Source organism: Lepisma saccharinum, chromosome 27 (genome assembly GCF_977018435.1).
Source record: "Lepisma saccharinum chromosome 27, izLepSacc3.1, whole genome shotgun sequence".
Taxonomy (NCBI): Eukaryota; Metazoa; Arthropoda; class Insecta; order Zygentoma; family Lepismatidae; genus Lepisma; species Lepisma saccharinum.
The window spans coordinates 31,376,466-31,395,222 of NC_139255.1; the positions used below are offsets into that span (position 1 = coordinate 31,376,466).

The following is an 18,757-nucleotide window of genomic DNA, read 5'->3' on the forward strand; positions in this document are numbered from 1 at the left end:
CGGAAAGTTGGGAACCAAGTTTCTTCCTGTGTGGGCTCTTCTCTTCCCAGCCAGGGAGGGACCAGGACGAAGGAATGCGAGAAGTGACAAATGAGCCAGCCCTGTATCCCTTCGACTGGACACGGTACATCGTCGCCGAACTAATTTATGTAACATGTGGCAGAAACTGGAGGATCCAGAGAATGACCAGGAGATGCTATTCCCACGGTTTGGTAAAAACAACGCCGAACGATTTCATTGGGCCAGGGGGACACGTGATCAACAAAAAGCTACAGTTTTGGTGAAATAGTTTGAAAGAAAGGACAGTGTGCGACTAGGCTCGAAAAGGAACATTATCCTCCAAAGTGCGTGACGAGACTTGGAATAGAGTAACTTACACGGTAGAGTGTGTGCATAAGAGTTCGAACCCGGGACAGTATTGTGTTATAAGTGTACAATCGTGTGTGGCGATAAGTGCCAATCATGTGTAACAAGTGTATCCTTTTTCTTGTGTAAGTATGTTAGGTTTATGTCTTTATTAATTAAATATGTTAAAATCTATATTTGTTCCCCTTATCTGCAAGAGGTAGATATTAAGAATCTGATCATTGGTAAATGCAACGGGTAAACAAGACCAGGTAATGTTAGGTCGAGCTCTTGGCTCGTAAATTCCCCTAGCTTCCCTGGCCGAATCTTGGAACGGACCGTTACTAAACCGCCAAATCTGTTGCATATGGCCATGCCCTTGAACAGGGACCTAAATTTATCAAATTGAACCGTTGCAATTAACATGATCAGATCTTAATTTGCCGTCTGTTCGGGAGTGTTGCATGCGCGTCATCCTCACAGCATGTAGAGGAATAAAACAGGCGATAAGTAAGGAATGAGAGTAGGGAGTGACCCAACCCCAATTGGAATTTCTAAATTTCTAAATATTAATAATTCGCGAGATGTGGTGACTTTTTAAGTTTAACTAAAAGGGATTTTTTTTACTGTTGCTCTTAAGGAAAACTCATTTTTTAATGATTTATTAGTTATGCCCAGAACTCGCGCCATGGACGCCGAACTTGCTGCGTTTATTAGGGAACAAATCGAAGCAGCCGTCTCCCCACTTAAGGGAATTATTCAGGAACAAAACAAAAAAATTCAGCAACAAAATGAAATGCTTCAAGCATTGGAAAACAAGCTAGAAGAGCAACTTGACACTCAAGAGAAAAACACCAATGAAATTGAAATAAAGTTGAATGATATGCATGGTAATTTCACAGGAAAAGATGAGAGTCCAGGTTTGAATGAAAAGCTTGATGATAGTGATAATTCTGTGAGGGAAATAAAGATGGGACTAACGAAGACTAATAATGAGTGTCAAGAGGAGAAAAGAAAAGCAAAACAAAGCCAAGCGTGGTCTTACAGACCTGAGATGAAAGAGCTTGCTCTGGCTTTCTCGCAGACTCATTACTTGAGTAGCTTGCTAGATCAAAGAACCAAAAGATATTGTGATACCTACGAAGACCCTTCCTATTGCTTACAGGAAGAAACCCCAAATACGTTTGCATTACTCGACTGCGAGATAGGTAAAGTTGGTGTCAATCAACATGTCAGTCACATGAAGATTCGGAATTGTTCAATTGGGCAAAGGAGGTATTATTTGAGGAATATCAAAGGAACCGATGGACATAACAGGTGGACTAGGATAAGGAGATGGGACGATTTGCATTGGTATGAGGGTCTCCCGAGAGAGCGGCGACCCATCCCTCCACAAAGAAATCACGAGGCTGATCGCGGTGGTGGCTATAACCATAGGCAAGCAACAGTGAGTGCACCTACGAAACCGCCCATATCTGAAAACGCATCAGGTGGGCCACTCCATCATCAGGATTCTACCGGAAATGGCCCTATAAACTACCAAGGGAACCGTCCATCTTAGTCATAATCGAGGAGCCAACAATTGAAATGTAAATATGTTATAAAAAAATTACAGTTAAGCTTAGTGTAAATTTTCTTTCTGTGCCAATTGCGTTATTTCATCAGTGAAATTAATTAAATGCTTAATGTGTTTCGTGAAAAGTGATATTCAGTGAGTGATTAAGGTGTTTTGTTCAATTGATAGTGAGTGTACGTGAGAGTGTCGTAATGTGTTTAATGAGTAAAAATTATCTAAAATACGTCAGTTTACACGGTGAATGAAGATTTAACCTATTAAGTGGTGACCCGTAATCCAACAGTATGATAATTAAAAGCTGTGGAAAAAGGAAATATTCAGTACATGAGAAGGTGAACTTTGGTTAAAAGTCAAGAAATGTGTGCACATTTTCATTTTTGAAAGCTGAAGTAATATGAAAAATTTAATGCTGTGACATTCAAGTGAAATTTAAGTTTAAAGTGAGACGACGTGATGTGACTAAGAAGCAAGAAGTTTATTTTATTGTGCCCGCCAGGAAAGCGATGAAGTTACTTTATTGAATCCGCCACAGAGCGATGAGATTTATTTAATTGTATCCGCCAATGGGCGATGAAGTTTTTATATTGTGTCCGCCAATGAGCGATGAGGTTATTGTATTAAGTCCGCCAATGAGCGATGAAGTTGGTTTTATTAGTACCGCCAGAGTGCGAAGAATTATTATTATTAGTACCGCCAGAGTGCGAGTAATTATTATTATTGTGTCCGCCAGAGAGCGAAGAATTTTATTATTGTGTCCGCCAGAGAGCGAAGGGTTTATTTTGTGTGCGAGTTCCGCTGGTAGGAACGATGCTAAGTAGGGATATTTTACTAGAGTATGGGGAATATACGACGATTTTTATTTCAGGATGAATAAGTTACATGCTGAAATGTGCTTCAATTATAATGTCACAAATGGAAAATTATATTATTAGTCAATTGGATAGTGCACAATGTTATAAGATAAATGTAATTTGTTTTACTTTGCTTGAGATATGCTCGGCAGTGAAATTTAAAAGTTGGAAGTATTTTATAGTTACTTATATGCAGCGTCAATGAATGCAAATTTACTATTAAAAATTAGATTAAGAAGGTCTAGGGTCCACCATAAATTTGTCAGTGGTTACAAAGGTAAGAAAAAGGCAAGGAAGAAGAGAGGGTCTTTTAGCAACCATCCCTCGCAGGTCAATGTTTTTCTTTCTCTCACAACGCACTCGTACTCACAGCACATGACAAGGAAATGATTATTGTTTGTTAAAAATATATATAACGCAGTTGGTACATACTATATCACTAGTAAATGTTTGAAGGTATCATATAATTAGTTACTTTCTCTTATTTTTGTGATTTTTATTATTATTGTGTGTGTAAAGGAATATCACGGTACTAGAAGGCCAGGTTTATGTCTTTTCAGGCAAAAGAGGAGAAGTTTCTATTTCGTAAATACCCCTCCCCCTGAAGGGTAGGAATGGTCAGTCAGCTGGGGTGGCCGGAGTGAAGGTCACAGCGACGAAAAAAGGGATGGTCTACCCTAGTGACACAGTTTCCTTGAAGAGCACATCTGGCTCGAAGGATAGCATTCTTGTTCCAAGTGTCATAGTTAAAAATAAGCAAAGTTATATTTCAAGTGTCATATTATTTTAATTTTTCAATATAAGGATATTCATATTTAGCTTTTTAATTTTAAGGAAATTATGTCAGAACAGCTCTTCTGATCTAGTTAACTATACCTAGTGTTGCAACAAGTGTCATTTTGTTTTTTGTTTGGATTCAGATTGATTTTCTAGGATTTCTTAAAGGAACAGGTTCTTCACTGGCGAACAGGTTATTTTGTTCTATACATTTGGAAATTAGGAAAGAAGGTAATCAGTAAGTCGGTCAGTAAAAGAGAGAGAAGAGGTTCCAGATAGAAGGTAATTTAATTTTGTAGGTAATCATATTAATTTAGTATTTTGATTTGGAAATAAATAATAAGGGTTATTCTAGAAAATAGTTAGTAGTAGCTAGAAGAATGTATTTGAGTAGTGCTATGGTTATTACTTTATAAACAAGTATCGATAGGGGTTGCTTAGAGTATTTTTTTATTGCTTGAGTATTACTTCATATCTTTATTGGAATGCATATTGTATTCATTGCATTTGTATTACAAGTATTAAGTATGTAGGCTATAGGAATAGATTATAAGATTATGTTAGACATGTGTATTCAAACTAACTTTGCCTATTCTGCAAGTAAGCATCCACTTTCTAACACGTTTCTTAAAGTATGAGCTGCACGTGATTAATTACTAATTGGTGAGAGAGAGAAGGTGAAGTTAGAAAGATAAATTTATTCTTAGGTCGAATGATAGAATGATCAAATGATAAAGAGAATTTTATAGTATTTTTATGACAATGAAGTTAGCACATTAGTTTCCATATTCATTTCAAAATAGCATTTCTTATATATAAGAAAATGAGTTGCTGTGTGTTTACACTTGATATTTATAACACTTAATTTGTGTGAGGATGTTATGAAATTTAAGATGATTTACGTAACTTTTATTGATTAATAAATGCACATATACGTTATTATTTGCAAACTAGTTAAGAACGGATTCTAAGGATGTGTACACATATTTTTCTAACAAATACTATTGTACTCGTATCTATGAAAATTTTGTTGTGTGTCAATTTATCAATAAAATAGGTATTTTCTTCGAAGTAATGGATGGTAGAAAGAGGTTTTTAGTTCTAAGTTATGTATACTTTTTCCAGTACTCTTGATAAACTTGTGAAACACGTAATATTAAGGTGTGATTTTGGGTTATTGCCTGAGAAAGATTACAATTGTTTCAGTACGAATAACAAGCAACAATTATGATATTTGAGATTTTATCTGCGTGGTAATATGTACTTATTCTGCTATGAGCATATTTTATGTTTTTCAGTAGTAGTTTAAAAACTTAAATTTGAGTGTAGGTAAAGTGTTAAGTATGTGCTGGAATAAATTTATTTAGGAAGAAAATTTATTAATGATGGTCACGGTAAATTTGCAAACTTGTCTTTTTACGTATTTTGTTTACTTATTATAAATGAAAAACTATACATATAAAAGTGACGATCGCAAACTTATGTAATAAAAATGAACTAATCACATTAACATGTTGATAGGCCAATACGAGATCATACTATTGACGTATTTATACTTTGTAAATCTATTTTATACTGATGATATTCTAAGGCAAAAAAGTATTTACATATTGTCATGTTTTGGTATTTTGTTCTTAAGTTTCTATGAAGAATCATATAAAAATCTAATTAACAGATAGAAAAAAAAATAAGTATTTTACTGATAGATTATGTCTTGAAAATATGAGTATTATGTCAACTTTTAACTCATGGAAAAATGACATCTTGAACTCTTGTCTGTTTATTATGTTCAATATCATAATTCTAATCAATTTCAAAATAAATATGTTATCTGGTAGTTTCAAAAATGAAACTTAAGTAGAATGTTTATTTTCAATTATAGGTGTATGTGCATGAGAATCAACACCTGTGTTCTTATGTTAATGCATAAGGAGGTAACTGAGTTCAGAATGTTTTAATTTCATTTTAGTAATATTCAAATGTCCCATATTTTATGCTTAGAATTTACTGATGCTAGATAAAAGTTGAAATTTCATTTGCTTATTAGTGTATTTTATTGATCATTTTTTATGTTTACGTGTATGAGGTATTATAAAAATGGGTTATGAAAATCTGTCTAATTTATCATCATGATGGTCAGATAATTACTTATTTTATTCAGCATTTATTCATGTACTTTTCAGGTTCCAAAATGACCATTTATAAAGTAAGGAAATTTAATATAGTGTTATTAAAGTTCGCCATTATCATATTATTAATATAACTGATATGGTCACATTCATTTTCTGACTTTCAATAATTATATTCGAGTTGAGAATTCTCTACTAAGTGTAATCATGATACGTGTAATAGCATTAAGTAAAATGTATGTGTATAATATATCCTGCAATTTTTGGAAAAATGAAGTAAATGAAAACGAGTATATTCGTAATGCATGGTGATGAAATATTTAGGATACACAATAATTGACATTAAATAACATGTGATTAAGCGCTTTCTAAACAAACATTAAGTGAAGTGATGGTGATAGGACATTTCATCGGAGACAATCTGAACATTTCGCCAAGGAGATGAACTCTCATCAGTGGTGCGAAAGAAATCACGTGTCCCTTACCCACACATCCAGTTAATCGACATGCCGTGGTGTAATTTGTGAAAAGCTTCCAGAAGTTCCCCATAGACTCAAAGTGACAAAAGAGTTGTTTCCTCTGTAGACACCTGAGAACACCAAAACTTTAAGAAGTCCAAACCCAGTGACGTTTGGCATTCCAGATAGAAAGAAGAGAAGATAACCCATCCTTCTTTCCTTCCCATCCCAACGACTTGCGAAGACATCGGCAGTTATTAATCCTTGTTAACCGAGAAGACAAATATACCCTTCAACCTTATTAAGTCAAATTTACCCAACCTTATGAAGAAAGAAGAAGATGTCATGGTGTGACAGAACTTAATGGACAAAAGTCCAGCTGAACTATATACAGGGTGTCCACCAAGTGAATGAACAAAGTTTAATGTGATTATATACAGGGTGTTCCACGAGTGAAAGACAGTTTCATCTCATCATATACAGGGTGTTCCACTAGTGAAGGACAAATGATGAAAAATTTCTTCACAAGTTCAGAAATTTTTCCCCGGGGGAACGGGAATATATAGCAATTCTATGTTGCTCAAAGTTGAGAATACTTTCCTCCGGAAAGTTGGGAACCAAGTTTCTTCCTGTGTGGGCTCTTCTCTTCCCAGCCAGGGAGGGACCAGGACGAAGGAATGCGAGAAGTGACAAATGAGCCAGCCCTGTATCCCTTCGACTGGACACGGTCCATCGTCGCCGAACTAATTTATGTAACATGTGGCAGAAACTGGAGGATCCAGAGAATGACCAGGAGATGCTATTCCCACGGTTTGGTAAAAACAACGCCGAACGATTTCATTGGGCCAGGGGGACACGTGATCAACAAAAAGCTACAGTTTTGGTGAAATAGTTTGAAAGAAAGGACAGTGTGCGACTAGGCTCGAAAAGGAACATTATCCTCCAAAGTGCGTGACGAGACTTGGAATAGAGTAACTTACACGGTAGAGTGTGTGCATAAGAGTTCGAACCCGGGACAGTATTGTGTTATAAGTGTACAATCGTGTGTGGCGATAAGTGCCAATCATGTGTAACAAGTGTATCCTTTTTCTTGTGTAAGTATGTTAGGTTTATGTCTTTATTAATTAAATATGTTAAAATCTATATTTGTTCCCCTTATCTGCAAGAGGTAGATATTAAGAATCTGATCATTGGTAAATGCAACGGGTAAACAAGACCAGGTAATGTTAGGTCGAGCTCTTGGCTCGTAAATTCCCCTAGCTTCCCTGGCCGAATCTTGGAACGGACCGTTACTAAACCACCAAATCTGTTGCAACACCACATTGAAAAATATTGCTTTTTAAGATAGAGAAGTGAAATTCGGTTTGACGGTAGCATATTCTAATTAGAGCGTGGCAAAACAACATGATTGTGGAGAACCGGAAGTTGATGGATGCCATATTGAAAAATGTTACTTTTTGACATAGAGAAGTGAAATTCGGCTTGACGGTAGCATATGCTAATTACAGCGTGGAAAATCAAAATGATTGTGGAAAACCGTATGTTGATGGACGCCATATTGAAAAATGTTACTTCTAAAGATAGAAAAGTGAAATTCGGTTTGATGGTAGCTTATGATTGATTTAGTTTATTTTACTTCGCGTTTTGTGCCTCTTTGGCTAATTTGCGAAGATGGGGATGAGTGATGAAATGATGAAATTGATGAATGGACATTCACTAACAACATTATGCTAACTGGAGCATGATAAATCAACATGATGGAATAAATGAACCACATATTGACAAAATGATACTCATAGAACAGTAAAATTCGATTTTTTATAGCATATGGTAATTAGAGCATGATGTGTATACATGATTTTGGAAAACAGGAAGTTGATGGGCACCAATGTTTTAAAGGGTACATTTATTTTTGTTGAAAAGCGTCATTTGTTGTCATTTTTGGATGAGGAGGAGTTATGGTATGATTTAAGTGATACTCACAAAGAACAGATAAACCCAGGCTTTGGACTAGGACCAACCACTTCGAGGACTAGACCACTTTTATATGGATTAACGAGCTTATATTTACGAATTTGTATTATCAGTTACAACATAGCATATTTGGACATATTTATACGGTATTCACAACGCATTAACGGAATATCCTGCGTCCATAACCAGAGATATCCACTATGTTATTCGAAACGTGATACACGTTTTGATATCCCTCGAAAGAGTCATTCACTACCACGAGCCGCCACTCATACATACTATGCTTATGAGGGATATGCATGCGAATATATAACACTCTTCGGATGTGTAGATGTATGTGTGTGTGTGTGTGTGTGTGTACGTCATTCCGCCCGAACTTGCTTGCGGTTTGCGTTTGCGAAAGAGACATAATTGTGGATCTTTGAAATGCATAAATCTAATCCATGCATGTTCTTTTCCTGTGAAAAATATGTGCAATAAATATCAAATTCCATTGTTTTAGAATCAAGTTGATTTGCCATGCTATAATTATCAGAAGCTACCACCAAACCGAACTTCACATCTCTATATTAAAAAGCAACATTTTTCAATATGGCGTCCATCAACTTTCGGTTTTCCACAATTTATTGATTTACCATATAAGATACCACGAAACCGAATTTCACTTCTCTATCTAAAAAAGTAACATTTTTCAATATGGCGTCCATCAACTTCCGGTTTTCCACAATCATTTTGATTTGCCATTCTCTAATTAGCATAAGCTACCATCAAACTGAATTTCATTTCTCTATCTTAAGAAGTAACCTATTTCAATATGGCGTCCATCAACTGCCTGTTTTCCACAATCATGTTGATTTTTCGTGCTCTAATTAGCCTAAGCTACCGTCAAACCGAATTTCACTTCTCTATTTTTATTTTAAACCTAATGGTGCCTACTGCGCATGGCTCCCATTAACAGGTTGCCAGAAGGACGAATATCGAGCTTCTGCGCAGGTTGTTGTAATTAGTATATTATAGTATGTGCGCGGAACGTGGCAACACCGCTTGCATTGACTCGCATTGCCAGCCCAGAGTTTACACGGTGCAATGGACATCGGTGTGTGCCGTGTTGCCACGTTTCGCGCACAGCTTTACTCCACTGAATAAAAATCTGTATAAAATCGGTTTCGCAATGTGAATTTACAGTGATAATGGATTATAAAAACAGATTCAAAGAGCTTCAAAACACGATCAATATTGTATTTGTAGGACTACCCAATACTAAGAAAAAGTTGTTTCGCAAAATTGAAAATATCGTTTTTTTGACAAATTTTAAAAATCTGAAAATTAAGAATTGTGTTTGAAACCTTTCTGTCTGCACCATACTAAAATTCCACCACGATTGGAGAACTCGTTTCTGATTTATAGATTTTCAAAAAAAAGCGATCGTTTGCATAACTCCAAAAAATCGATACTTTTTTGTTCTCACGACGATAAAAAGTATAAGGCAAACTCGAAAAACATTTTGGTTAGTATAGATTAACGCAGAATATAATAAGCTAAATTTTGATGTAACTCGTTTTTTTGTAGGTCTACTGGTTAATTTTTAATTAGAGTCCAAACTCGAGTAGGTCTATCTATAATTTTTAATCCAATAGTAGACCGAATGAAATATTTTAGTTTGCTCTGAGCTACATAATTAAGATCCAATAAGAAACACCCAATTAAAATTAAAATTTTGGTTGCTGCACTGGAGACAGTTCCTAGTTAGTGGTTTTGAATTCTTACCAGCACTGGTGAGAAAGAATTTTCTCTTATCCCTGGTGAATCCATATTTCCAGTGTTTCCAGCTCGGGCTGCAAGTTGCAAACTTCAGGAGAACTTCTCGCACCCTGGTATAATTGATGCTAGGGCCTGGAGGTTGACAAACTGTTGTATAATATGAAGTTGATTTATTTTCGCAGAACTTACCTAAAGGTAAGAATGAAATAGTGATTATACATCTTATTGACAGAGCGTGCAAAAGCTTATGCGCACTACTGCTATTCACTAAATATTCATTTAAAAAAATTGATATTAGTTTCTTTGGTACGATGCTGTTTTATGCAGATTATAGTAAACTTAACTACACGTAAGCTAGATAATTAATATGTGCAGTTATATCTTTATTCTTATGTCTTATTTTTTACCTGTTCATGTAATAATAATTATTCATTATTATTATTATTATTATTTGACCAAATTTAATATTATTATTAATTGAAAATAATGTTATTAACCTATTAATTATAAATTTTAATATTATTATTACATGTGAAACACTTGGTTCGAACCCCTCCCGAAATATACTTCTACATACGTGCCTGCGAACAAGCAACGTATTTAGTCAAGTATTAAGTCAAAATAAACTTTATTATAAAATATTCACCGGATATGTACAAAATCCCTTGCGTTTCCTACAGAGAAGGAAAACACAACGTTTTCGCAGAACATTGTTTTTTGTCCGAGTTCAACCTTCCTTCTTTCCGTTGGAGTACTTCGTGAAGTTATTTTGAGTAGCGTGTTTCTCTGAAGAAAAGATCACATATATTCGAGCGCTCATGTCAAATTCAAAATTCCGCTTGACTCCAAACCACGTACAACAACTCCCTCTCGGTTCCTAAAGAAAACTGTACCGCTCGTCATATTTTATGGAAATAAAAAAAAAAGAGAATTTCTGACTAACCCTCGTATATATCGAAAAGTTTAAGCATTATTGAGTGATCGATTACTGACTATATTTAGACAGACCTCGAGCTATTTTTTAAACAGTAAGGCTACATATAATCAAGTACCTGCGGTAGCTCAGTCGTTAGGGCGTCTGACTACCATGCGAGCAGGCGGGGGAGAACCGGATTTTTTCCCACTTGATCAAGCAGCTCCGGCGTCCACCCAGCGTCGTATAAAGTGGGTACCTGGAGGAAACTCTGGGGGGTAAAGGCGGCCAGGGGCATGGTGATGATCACATCACCCCCACCTTCGGCCGTGATCAAGAAAGTGTGGGGCTCTAACTCCCTATACGCCTTCATGGCGTGGTGCAAAGCACTTTACATAAACATAATCTTACTATTAAAAATCCTTACTTACCTTCCCTTGAAACATTCTAGATGGCAGAATTCTCCCAGAAATGAAACATACTCCAAGTTGAACGAGTCTGTTAGAAGACTCGAACAGACAGAACAGAACATGTTCTCATCCATATACTCTGCGTCACACATCTGGGAATGATACAATTACAACTTAAAAATTAGTCAGTAATTACAAACATATTTTTTAGATGCAACAAATGACAATCAGTTTTCGAATGGAAAAAATGTGAGAAAAAAAAGGTTAGCCTTCTTTTTACTTGAATAGAAGTGGCTAAGTCCCAGCATTCAAAGTTTGAGAATTTTTTGTTTAAAATACACAAAAAGTAATTTGTGAACTAAATGTGAGTAATACTGCAATCTCTGAGGTAGGTAAAATTCACACCTTCGCGGTTAGTTTTCAATGCCGAAGCACTGAGGCAGAACGGCAGAACTGAGGCTTCGCAGGTGGAAGGTTTTCTCGGAATCCATCGCTTCAGGGCAATGATTCCGGTGAAGTTAGGCTTGACAGCTGTTGAAATTTAGCAGTGACATCTCTTGTTCTGTTTGTTAGAATAAGTGGAAGCAAGATTGCAAGTAGTGCCTCTCAGCGGATTATTACAAAACTTCTTGCGAATGGGGATTCTCAGCAGGAGACCAGTGCACTGGTTTTCCTGCCTTAGATGAAGATCTGGGGCGCGTCAAAGTATCTGAGCGCTCAGTGAGCAACGTGATCGCTCGGCTACTTGGCCAAATAGGTGTTGCTCCGCGAGCGCTGCTCACTTGATCGCTGAGCGAACTTGAACCTTGCTCGCCGCAGGTTTGAGCCGCAGAATATAACTTTTTTGTACTTTGATCTCGTGAGGCAAAGGGAAGAAGAGGAAAACTGTATGAGAATGGCGGAGTGGCGAGCCGCGAGTGGCGAGGCGACCAATGAGGAAATATTTATGATGAATTGAACGGCTTGCGATATAGCGTAATTAGAGATGAAATTCAAGTAACAGAAGGTGATGAAATATTCCAGTTTTTGTAATTGTATTAAAAATGAAAGTGTTTTTTATTCCAAATAATAAATATTAAATATACACCGTAGTTTTGGAAAGTTGTGCAAGGGGTGTGAAAATGAAAATTTTGACAGTTTTGTTCACATCAACTATTCTATTTCCATAAATAACAACTTTTCAAACACCGAAATCTTGTCCAGTCGACGCAGCCATATTCATCACAGATTATTCAAAGGCATTGATACGAGGTGTGGCTAGAAAAAAACCGGACTGTTGCTACAAAATCTTTTATTGGTTATTTTGTACAATATGAACATATTCCCCTTCAAAGTACTCCCCTGCACTATCGATACACCGCTACATACGAATCTTCTATTGCTGGAAACACTGCTGGAAATCATTTTTTGAAACCATGTTCATGACCTCCGTCGCTTTTGTTTTCACAGATTCTACGGTCTTAAATCTGGTTCTTTTTAGTGCTGATTTGACCTTTGGGAATAATAAAAAAAAGTCGCACGGAGCGAGATCCGACGAATAGGGTAGATGGGATCCCATACTTTGCCAATAAAGCCTTGACTGACAATGCGGTGTGAGCAGGAGCATTGTCCTGATGAAGAATCCATGACTTGCTTTTCCACAAATCAGGTCGTCGTCATCTTACTCGCCCACGAAGGGTCGTCAGCACCGTAATGAAATACTGTTGGTTGACAGTTTGACCTTCGGATACACAATTCGAATCAATTCACCGGCATTTGCAATGTTTGATTCCGTTTTTGACGTGCAAGACCGTCCGGGACGCTGGTCGTTCGCCATCACTTCTCGTCCCTCTTTAAACCTTTGAAACCACACAAACACTTGAGTGCGTGATAAACACTCATCTCCGTACACTTCCTTCAACAAATCACAAGTTTCGTGGCTGATATTCCAAGTTTGATAAGAAACTTCAGATTGATACGCTGTTCCACTTTCACACTTATTTTTTTTTCGACGGAGCCCAGATGTACGGTGCACTTCGTCCACAAGCTACAGAGGAACTGAGCGCCAGCACCCTGGGCAATCACACAGTCGATAGGCAAGATATCACGTTATACACTCATGACCTTGACGCGCTTGCCGTTTGTCGATAGCAACATCAATCCAGTTTTTTTCTAGCCACACCTCGTATTTTGTTCAATGAGCAAACTGCGTCAAGTAAATGATCTGTCTGCTCAACGAGCGAAAATCTTGCTCAGCGAGCCCCTGCTTACACTGATAAACAATGAAATACTCCTTTAAATAAAACTAAGTGATCTTTATGTATTCAGATGTGCTGATAACGAATATCGCATCCGTTTTCCTGTATCACCTAAACTTTTTGCAGAACACCCACATTTTATAGTTTTATGGTTTCAGGTCTCCGTACCCTGCTCCGCATATGGCCTAACGTTTGGTTCCTTATCCATATAAGAACCTTTTAGCAACCTTGTGTGTTTATGACTGGCACTTAATAGTTCCTGGAGGAAACATCTGGTAGTAGAGTAATATCTTGTTTGTTAAAATTTGTTCTTCTGTGGGTTAGTCGAGTCTTAACTTCCTTTCTGATAACTTCGCGAGTAGCCTTCGCAAGTAGCCGTATTTTATGTTTCTGTATGTTCGTGAAATTATGAATGTAATATTGTGTTAGTGAAGTGAAGTGTAAGTTGTATTGTAACAAAACGATCAGAGCATTCATAATTGTTTTTTTTTTTTTAAAGAAATATATTATAACTTAATTAATGAGTTCGCCATGTCACGCAAATGTGTGAACAACCCGAACTTGTTTTGTTATGTTTGCGGGGAATTTACTCCGAAGTCACAGAGAAATACTATCACTCCTATAGTGAAAAAAGCATATGACTTGTATTTTGGAAGTAAAGTAGACGAGGGAAAAAGCTGGGCACCAGGTAAAATTTGTTGTAATTGTTCGCGAACTTTACGTGGTTGACTTAACGGCACTCACAAATCAATGCCCTTCGGAAACCCTGTAATATGGACAGAACAGAAAGATCATACTAAGGATTGTTACTTCTGTTTAACAAACATAGTGGGATATAGTTTTAATTCAAAACATTCTATATTTTATCCTGATGTTCCTTCAGCCAAGAAACCTATGAGTCATGATTTTATACCAATTCCTAAGCCTCCTAAAGAATGGACAGTGGATGAAACAGAACCAAGCAGTGCTTCTCCAGATGACGAACCTGGACCCTTATATTCAAACACCGATCCAAATTTTCCTGATCCAAATATACCTCACTTTATTTCCCAATCCGAACTAAATGATCTAGTCAGAGACCTCACTCAGCCTTTCTAAAGTTCAAGCGCAATTATTAGGTTCTCGTCTCCGAGGGTGGAATTTATTACAAGATTGTGTTAAGGTGTCATATCGGAAACGCCAACAATCACTGACACATTTTTTTTCTGTTAGTAATGAGTTAACTTACTGCAATGATGTAGAAGGCCTTCTGCAAGAACTTGGAAGGAGTCGCAACCCACACGAATGGAGACTATTTTTAGATTCATTTAGTATTGTTGCATAATGGGAATATATACCCATCAGTACCCCTTGCCTATTCTTCCACCATGAAGGAAACATATGAAAATATGTATACAATATTAAAAGTGATAAATTATGAAAAATATGGTTGGCAGATATGCGGATTGGTATACTGTTAGGCATGCAGTCTGGGTTTACAGAATTTCGTTGCTTTCTTTGAAAACGGGACAGCCGGGCAAAAGATAAACATTACAACATTGTGGGTTTGAGAAAAGCATTTCCTAAACTCACTGATAGTAAGCTAAAAGAAGGCATATTTATTGGGCCGCAAATCCGTGAGATCATTCATGATGACAACTTTGTGGAATTGCTAACAGAAAAAGAGAAATGCGCATACAGGATGGGAAATAACCTTTTGCTAGGGGTCCACAGTAAAAAGTAACAACAATTAAGAAATTATGGTAATACCAAATGTTTACTACGACAATTGTGGTTACAAAAACTAAATTAAAAGTTAGTATGTCCGCAGTTTGCTTCTCTCACAGCACGAAGACGATCAGGGTAAGAGCTCAGAAGATTCGCAAACAGTCCGTATTCCATTCCATGTCACGGAGGACTTGTTCCAGATGTGCAAGGAGTGTTGGCCGGGAATAGCGGTCCGGTCCGCGTTCCACTATCATCAAGGACTCAACTGCGTCCTTCAGAATAGCCCCAAAGTGCTCCGCTGCATTCAGGTCAGGTGATGCACCCGGCCATTCGGAACTGTTGAAGAAGTCAATGTCACTTCATCGAAGAAGGTCTTGGTTTTAGCATTTGCCTTGAAGCAAGGTGGTTTGTCGTGAACTAACTTTTAATTTTGTTTTTGTAACCACAATTGTCGTAGTAAACATTTGATATTACCATAATTTCTTAATTGTTGTTACTTTTTCCTGCAGACCCCTAGCAAAAGGTTATTTCCCACCCTGTAGTTAGCTTTCAGACAAGTATGCTGAACTTCTCGGAAATGTGAAAGCTGACAACTACAAGGAATTGTTAAGAAGTTGTCGAAGTGTTATCAGCGCATGGGGTGCAATATGTCCTTGAAAATTCACTTTTTACATTCGCATCTGGACTCTTTCCCCCCTAACTTGGGTGCGGTTAGTAACGAATGCGGCGAGCCATTTCACCAGGAAACTTCTGTCATGGAGAAACGATATGCAGGAAAATCGGAATAGAACATGTTAGCAGACTACTGTTGGAACCTCAAGGAAGAGGTTTCTGGTGGCAGTTACAAACGGCAGAGTTCAAGAAAGAAATTTTGAAAATGTGAGTAAAAATGTGTTTTTTTTCCCTTTTTTTTTTGCATAAAATTTCTTCACTGAACAGTCAAAATCGGTCGTATATATATTTTTTATTTTTTTTATATTTCATAGTTATTTACTTCAATATTTAAATCTTATTTCATGAGCAAACAAACAAAAATAATTTCAAATTTCGATGTATTATAACAAAGGGAATTAATTTTTTATTAAAAACAAAAAATGAAAATCCAGGGAAAACGATATGTGATACAGCATTTCTACTTTCAGATTTGGATTCAGCGGGGTCGAATTATAAATAATCACCTATTTTCGTTCAAAGGAGCAAAAAAAAAGTTGGAATTTGTTCATCAGTGTTATCGTATATCTTTATCAGTGGTAACACACTGACAAGACGACAAACCACTTTCCGCGCGTTGAAATAACCAAAAGAATATTGAAACTAAATTTGAAACAATCATCCAATGCGGTTTTACCTGGTGCCGGATCATCAGGAACCAGTCTCCTTCATTTCTCCTCATATCTTTCACATGACATTATAGCAATTCTATATTGTTCCATGTTGTCCTTCGGAAAGCTGGGAACTATGTTTCTTTCTGAGTGGGCTGCGTTTCTTCCCTCCCCAGCGAGGGACCAGGACGAAGGAATGAGAGAAGTAACAAATGAGCCCTGTATCCACTGATGTGACGTAGACTATAAGTTTGCGTCTACATGCGTTATCTACACGTAATCTACGCGTAGATTACATTGGGTTGTAGTTTACATAGACTACGTAGACAATCTAAAGTGCCTTAAAATTAATTTTCAAGGGTTTCATGAAAGGAAAGTGACATTTTCAACTATATTGGTTCCTAACGAAATGAAAAGAATCCTATTTACAACAAAATTTCTCTTCTCTTCTATTGCAAAAAACAACAACAGATGGCAGTCGTGAGGCAAGAGTGGTCTTTTTCCCATAAAACACTAGAATATCTCCTATATTAGGATTCAACATAGGTGAGAAATTGTTCGAATTTGGAGGAAAGAGTATGAAAAGTTTTCCTCAAACATCAGCAACTGATACGCAGTATAATTTTATTCTAATTCCACGGCGCCCTTTGCTAAGTCATCACCTTTCGCCATGTTGTTTACATATATTACGTAATGTACGTGTATAAAATAGTCTACGTGTAGAATGTAGACTATCGTTGTTTACGCTTTGACCCACATCACTGCCTGTATCCCTTCGACTGGACACTGTCCATCGCCACTAAATTAATTTAAGTAACATGTGCCAGAAACTGGAGGACCATACAGTGACCAGGAGATGCTGTTCCCACGGTTTGGTCAAAACAACGCCCGAAGATTTCATTGGGTCAGGGAGACACGTGATCCACTAAACCTACAGTTTTTGGAAAGAGTTTGAAGACAGGACAGTGTGCAACGAGGCTCGAAATAGACAGTTCGCGCCAGAATTTTATACAAGCAAGACAAGTATTCGTTAAGAACACGAGAGTGCGACAGGAACTTATACGGTAGAGCGTGTGCGGGAGAGTTCGAACCCCGGACAGTTAGGTACCATGGAGTTGTATGTACAAGCGTGGGTGGTAAAAAGTATCAATTGGAGATAAGTTTGGGTTTATATGTGACAAGTGTAAAGGTAAAGTGTTCCCCTGTGCATAGCACCACGCCATGAAGGCGTATAGGGGGTGTGGGGGTAACGCCCCACACTTTCTTGATCCGGTCGTGAGTGGGGGTGATGTGATCAGCATCACGCCCCTGACCGCCTTTACCCCCCAGGGTGTATCCTTTTTTATGTAAGTATGCTAGGTTTAGTTGTTCATTAATTAAATATGTTGAAAATCTATATTTGTTTCCCTCATATGCAAGAAGCAGAAATTATCTGATCATTGGTAAGTGCAACGGGTAAGCAAGACCAGGTAACGTTAGGTCGAGTTCTTGGCTCATAAATTTCCCTAACTTCCCTGGCCGAATCGTGGAACAAACCGTTAGTAACCCTCCGAATCTGTTGTAACATACTCAAAATTTGCTTCCCACATATCAATTCATTGTGTGCGCGTAAAGCTTGACGCCCAACTGAGTCTCGTAGCAAGGCGGCAACAGAACGCAACTGACGCATTTCCGGCGTCTCAGTGAGCGATAACGTGCAGACTTCTGGCACGGAAATTCCGTTCTTCGGTTCAGCGTGTTTCCCTGTAGTGGGCGTTACACTATTTGATTTTAATAGAACCAAACAACAGGAAGTTCTGTAGCCGCATTTCTCCGCGTGGGCGATGTGCTTAAAAAGCATTGTTGACAAACTGTGATTGTTTGTCTCATAACGAGGACTGTAACAGCGGCACTGTTCTAAATATAAGCTCCTTCTTCAAGGTCATACCAATCAAAGGCGTGCGCAGGGGCAGGGGGGGGGGGGCAATTGCCGCCCTAATAATGGACGACCGTATTTTTTTTCCACGGGGGACAAACAGCAAGGAAAGTTTCCATGGGACATATTGCCCTCTCAAAAGACACTACTTGAATTTGAAGCTATCGCATTAATGTATGTAAATTACTGTGACTGAAATAAAATTATACGTGTGAAATATATACTTGTTAGGTTAACATTCAATTTCTAAGAGGGAGGTGTGGCCATCCTTGCCCTCCCCTTCCAGACGTCCATGTTTCTACATTATTATACTTTCTCCTAGAAATTTAGTGTAGAGGAATCTTATCGCCATTATTAAACGATATTATAATCTTAAAGAAAA

The 18,757-nt window shown here is 37.4% G+C and overlaps 1 protein-coding gene across 1 annotated transcript in view; it reads right to left on the minus strand.

The window, feature by feature from the left end:
* LOC145980421 (uncharacterized) overlaps positions 1-18,757 on the minus strand; it is a 157,497-nt gene that overhangs the window by 133,883 nt on the left and 4,857 nt on the right. The window contains exon 2 of the mRNA XM_083113503.1: positions 11,216-11,346. Within this exon, the coding sequence (XP_082969629.1) occupies positions 11,216-11,346 (131 nt within the window). The remainder of the gene's footprint in view (positions 1-11,215; positions 11,347-18,757) is intronic.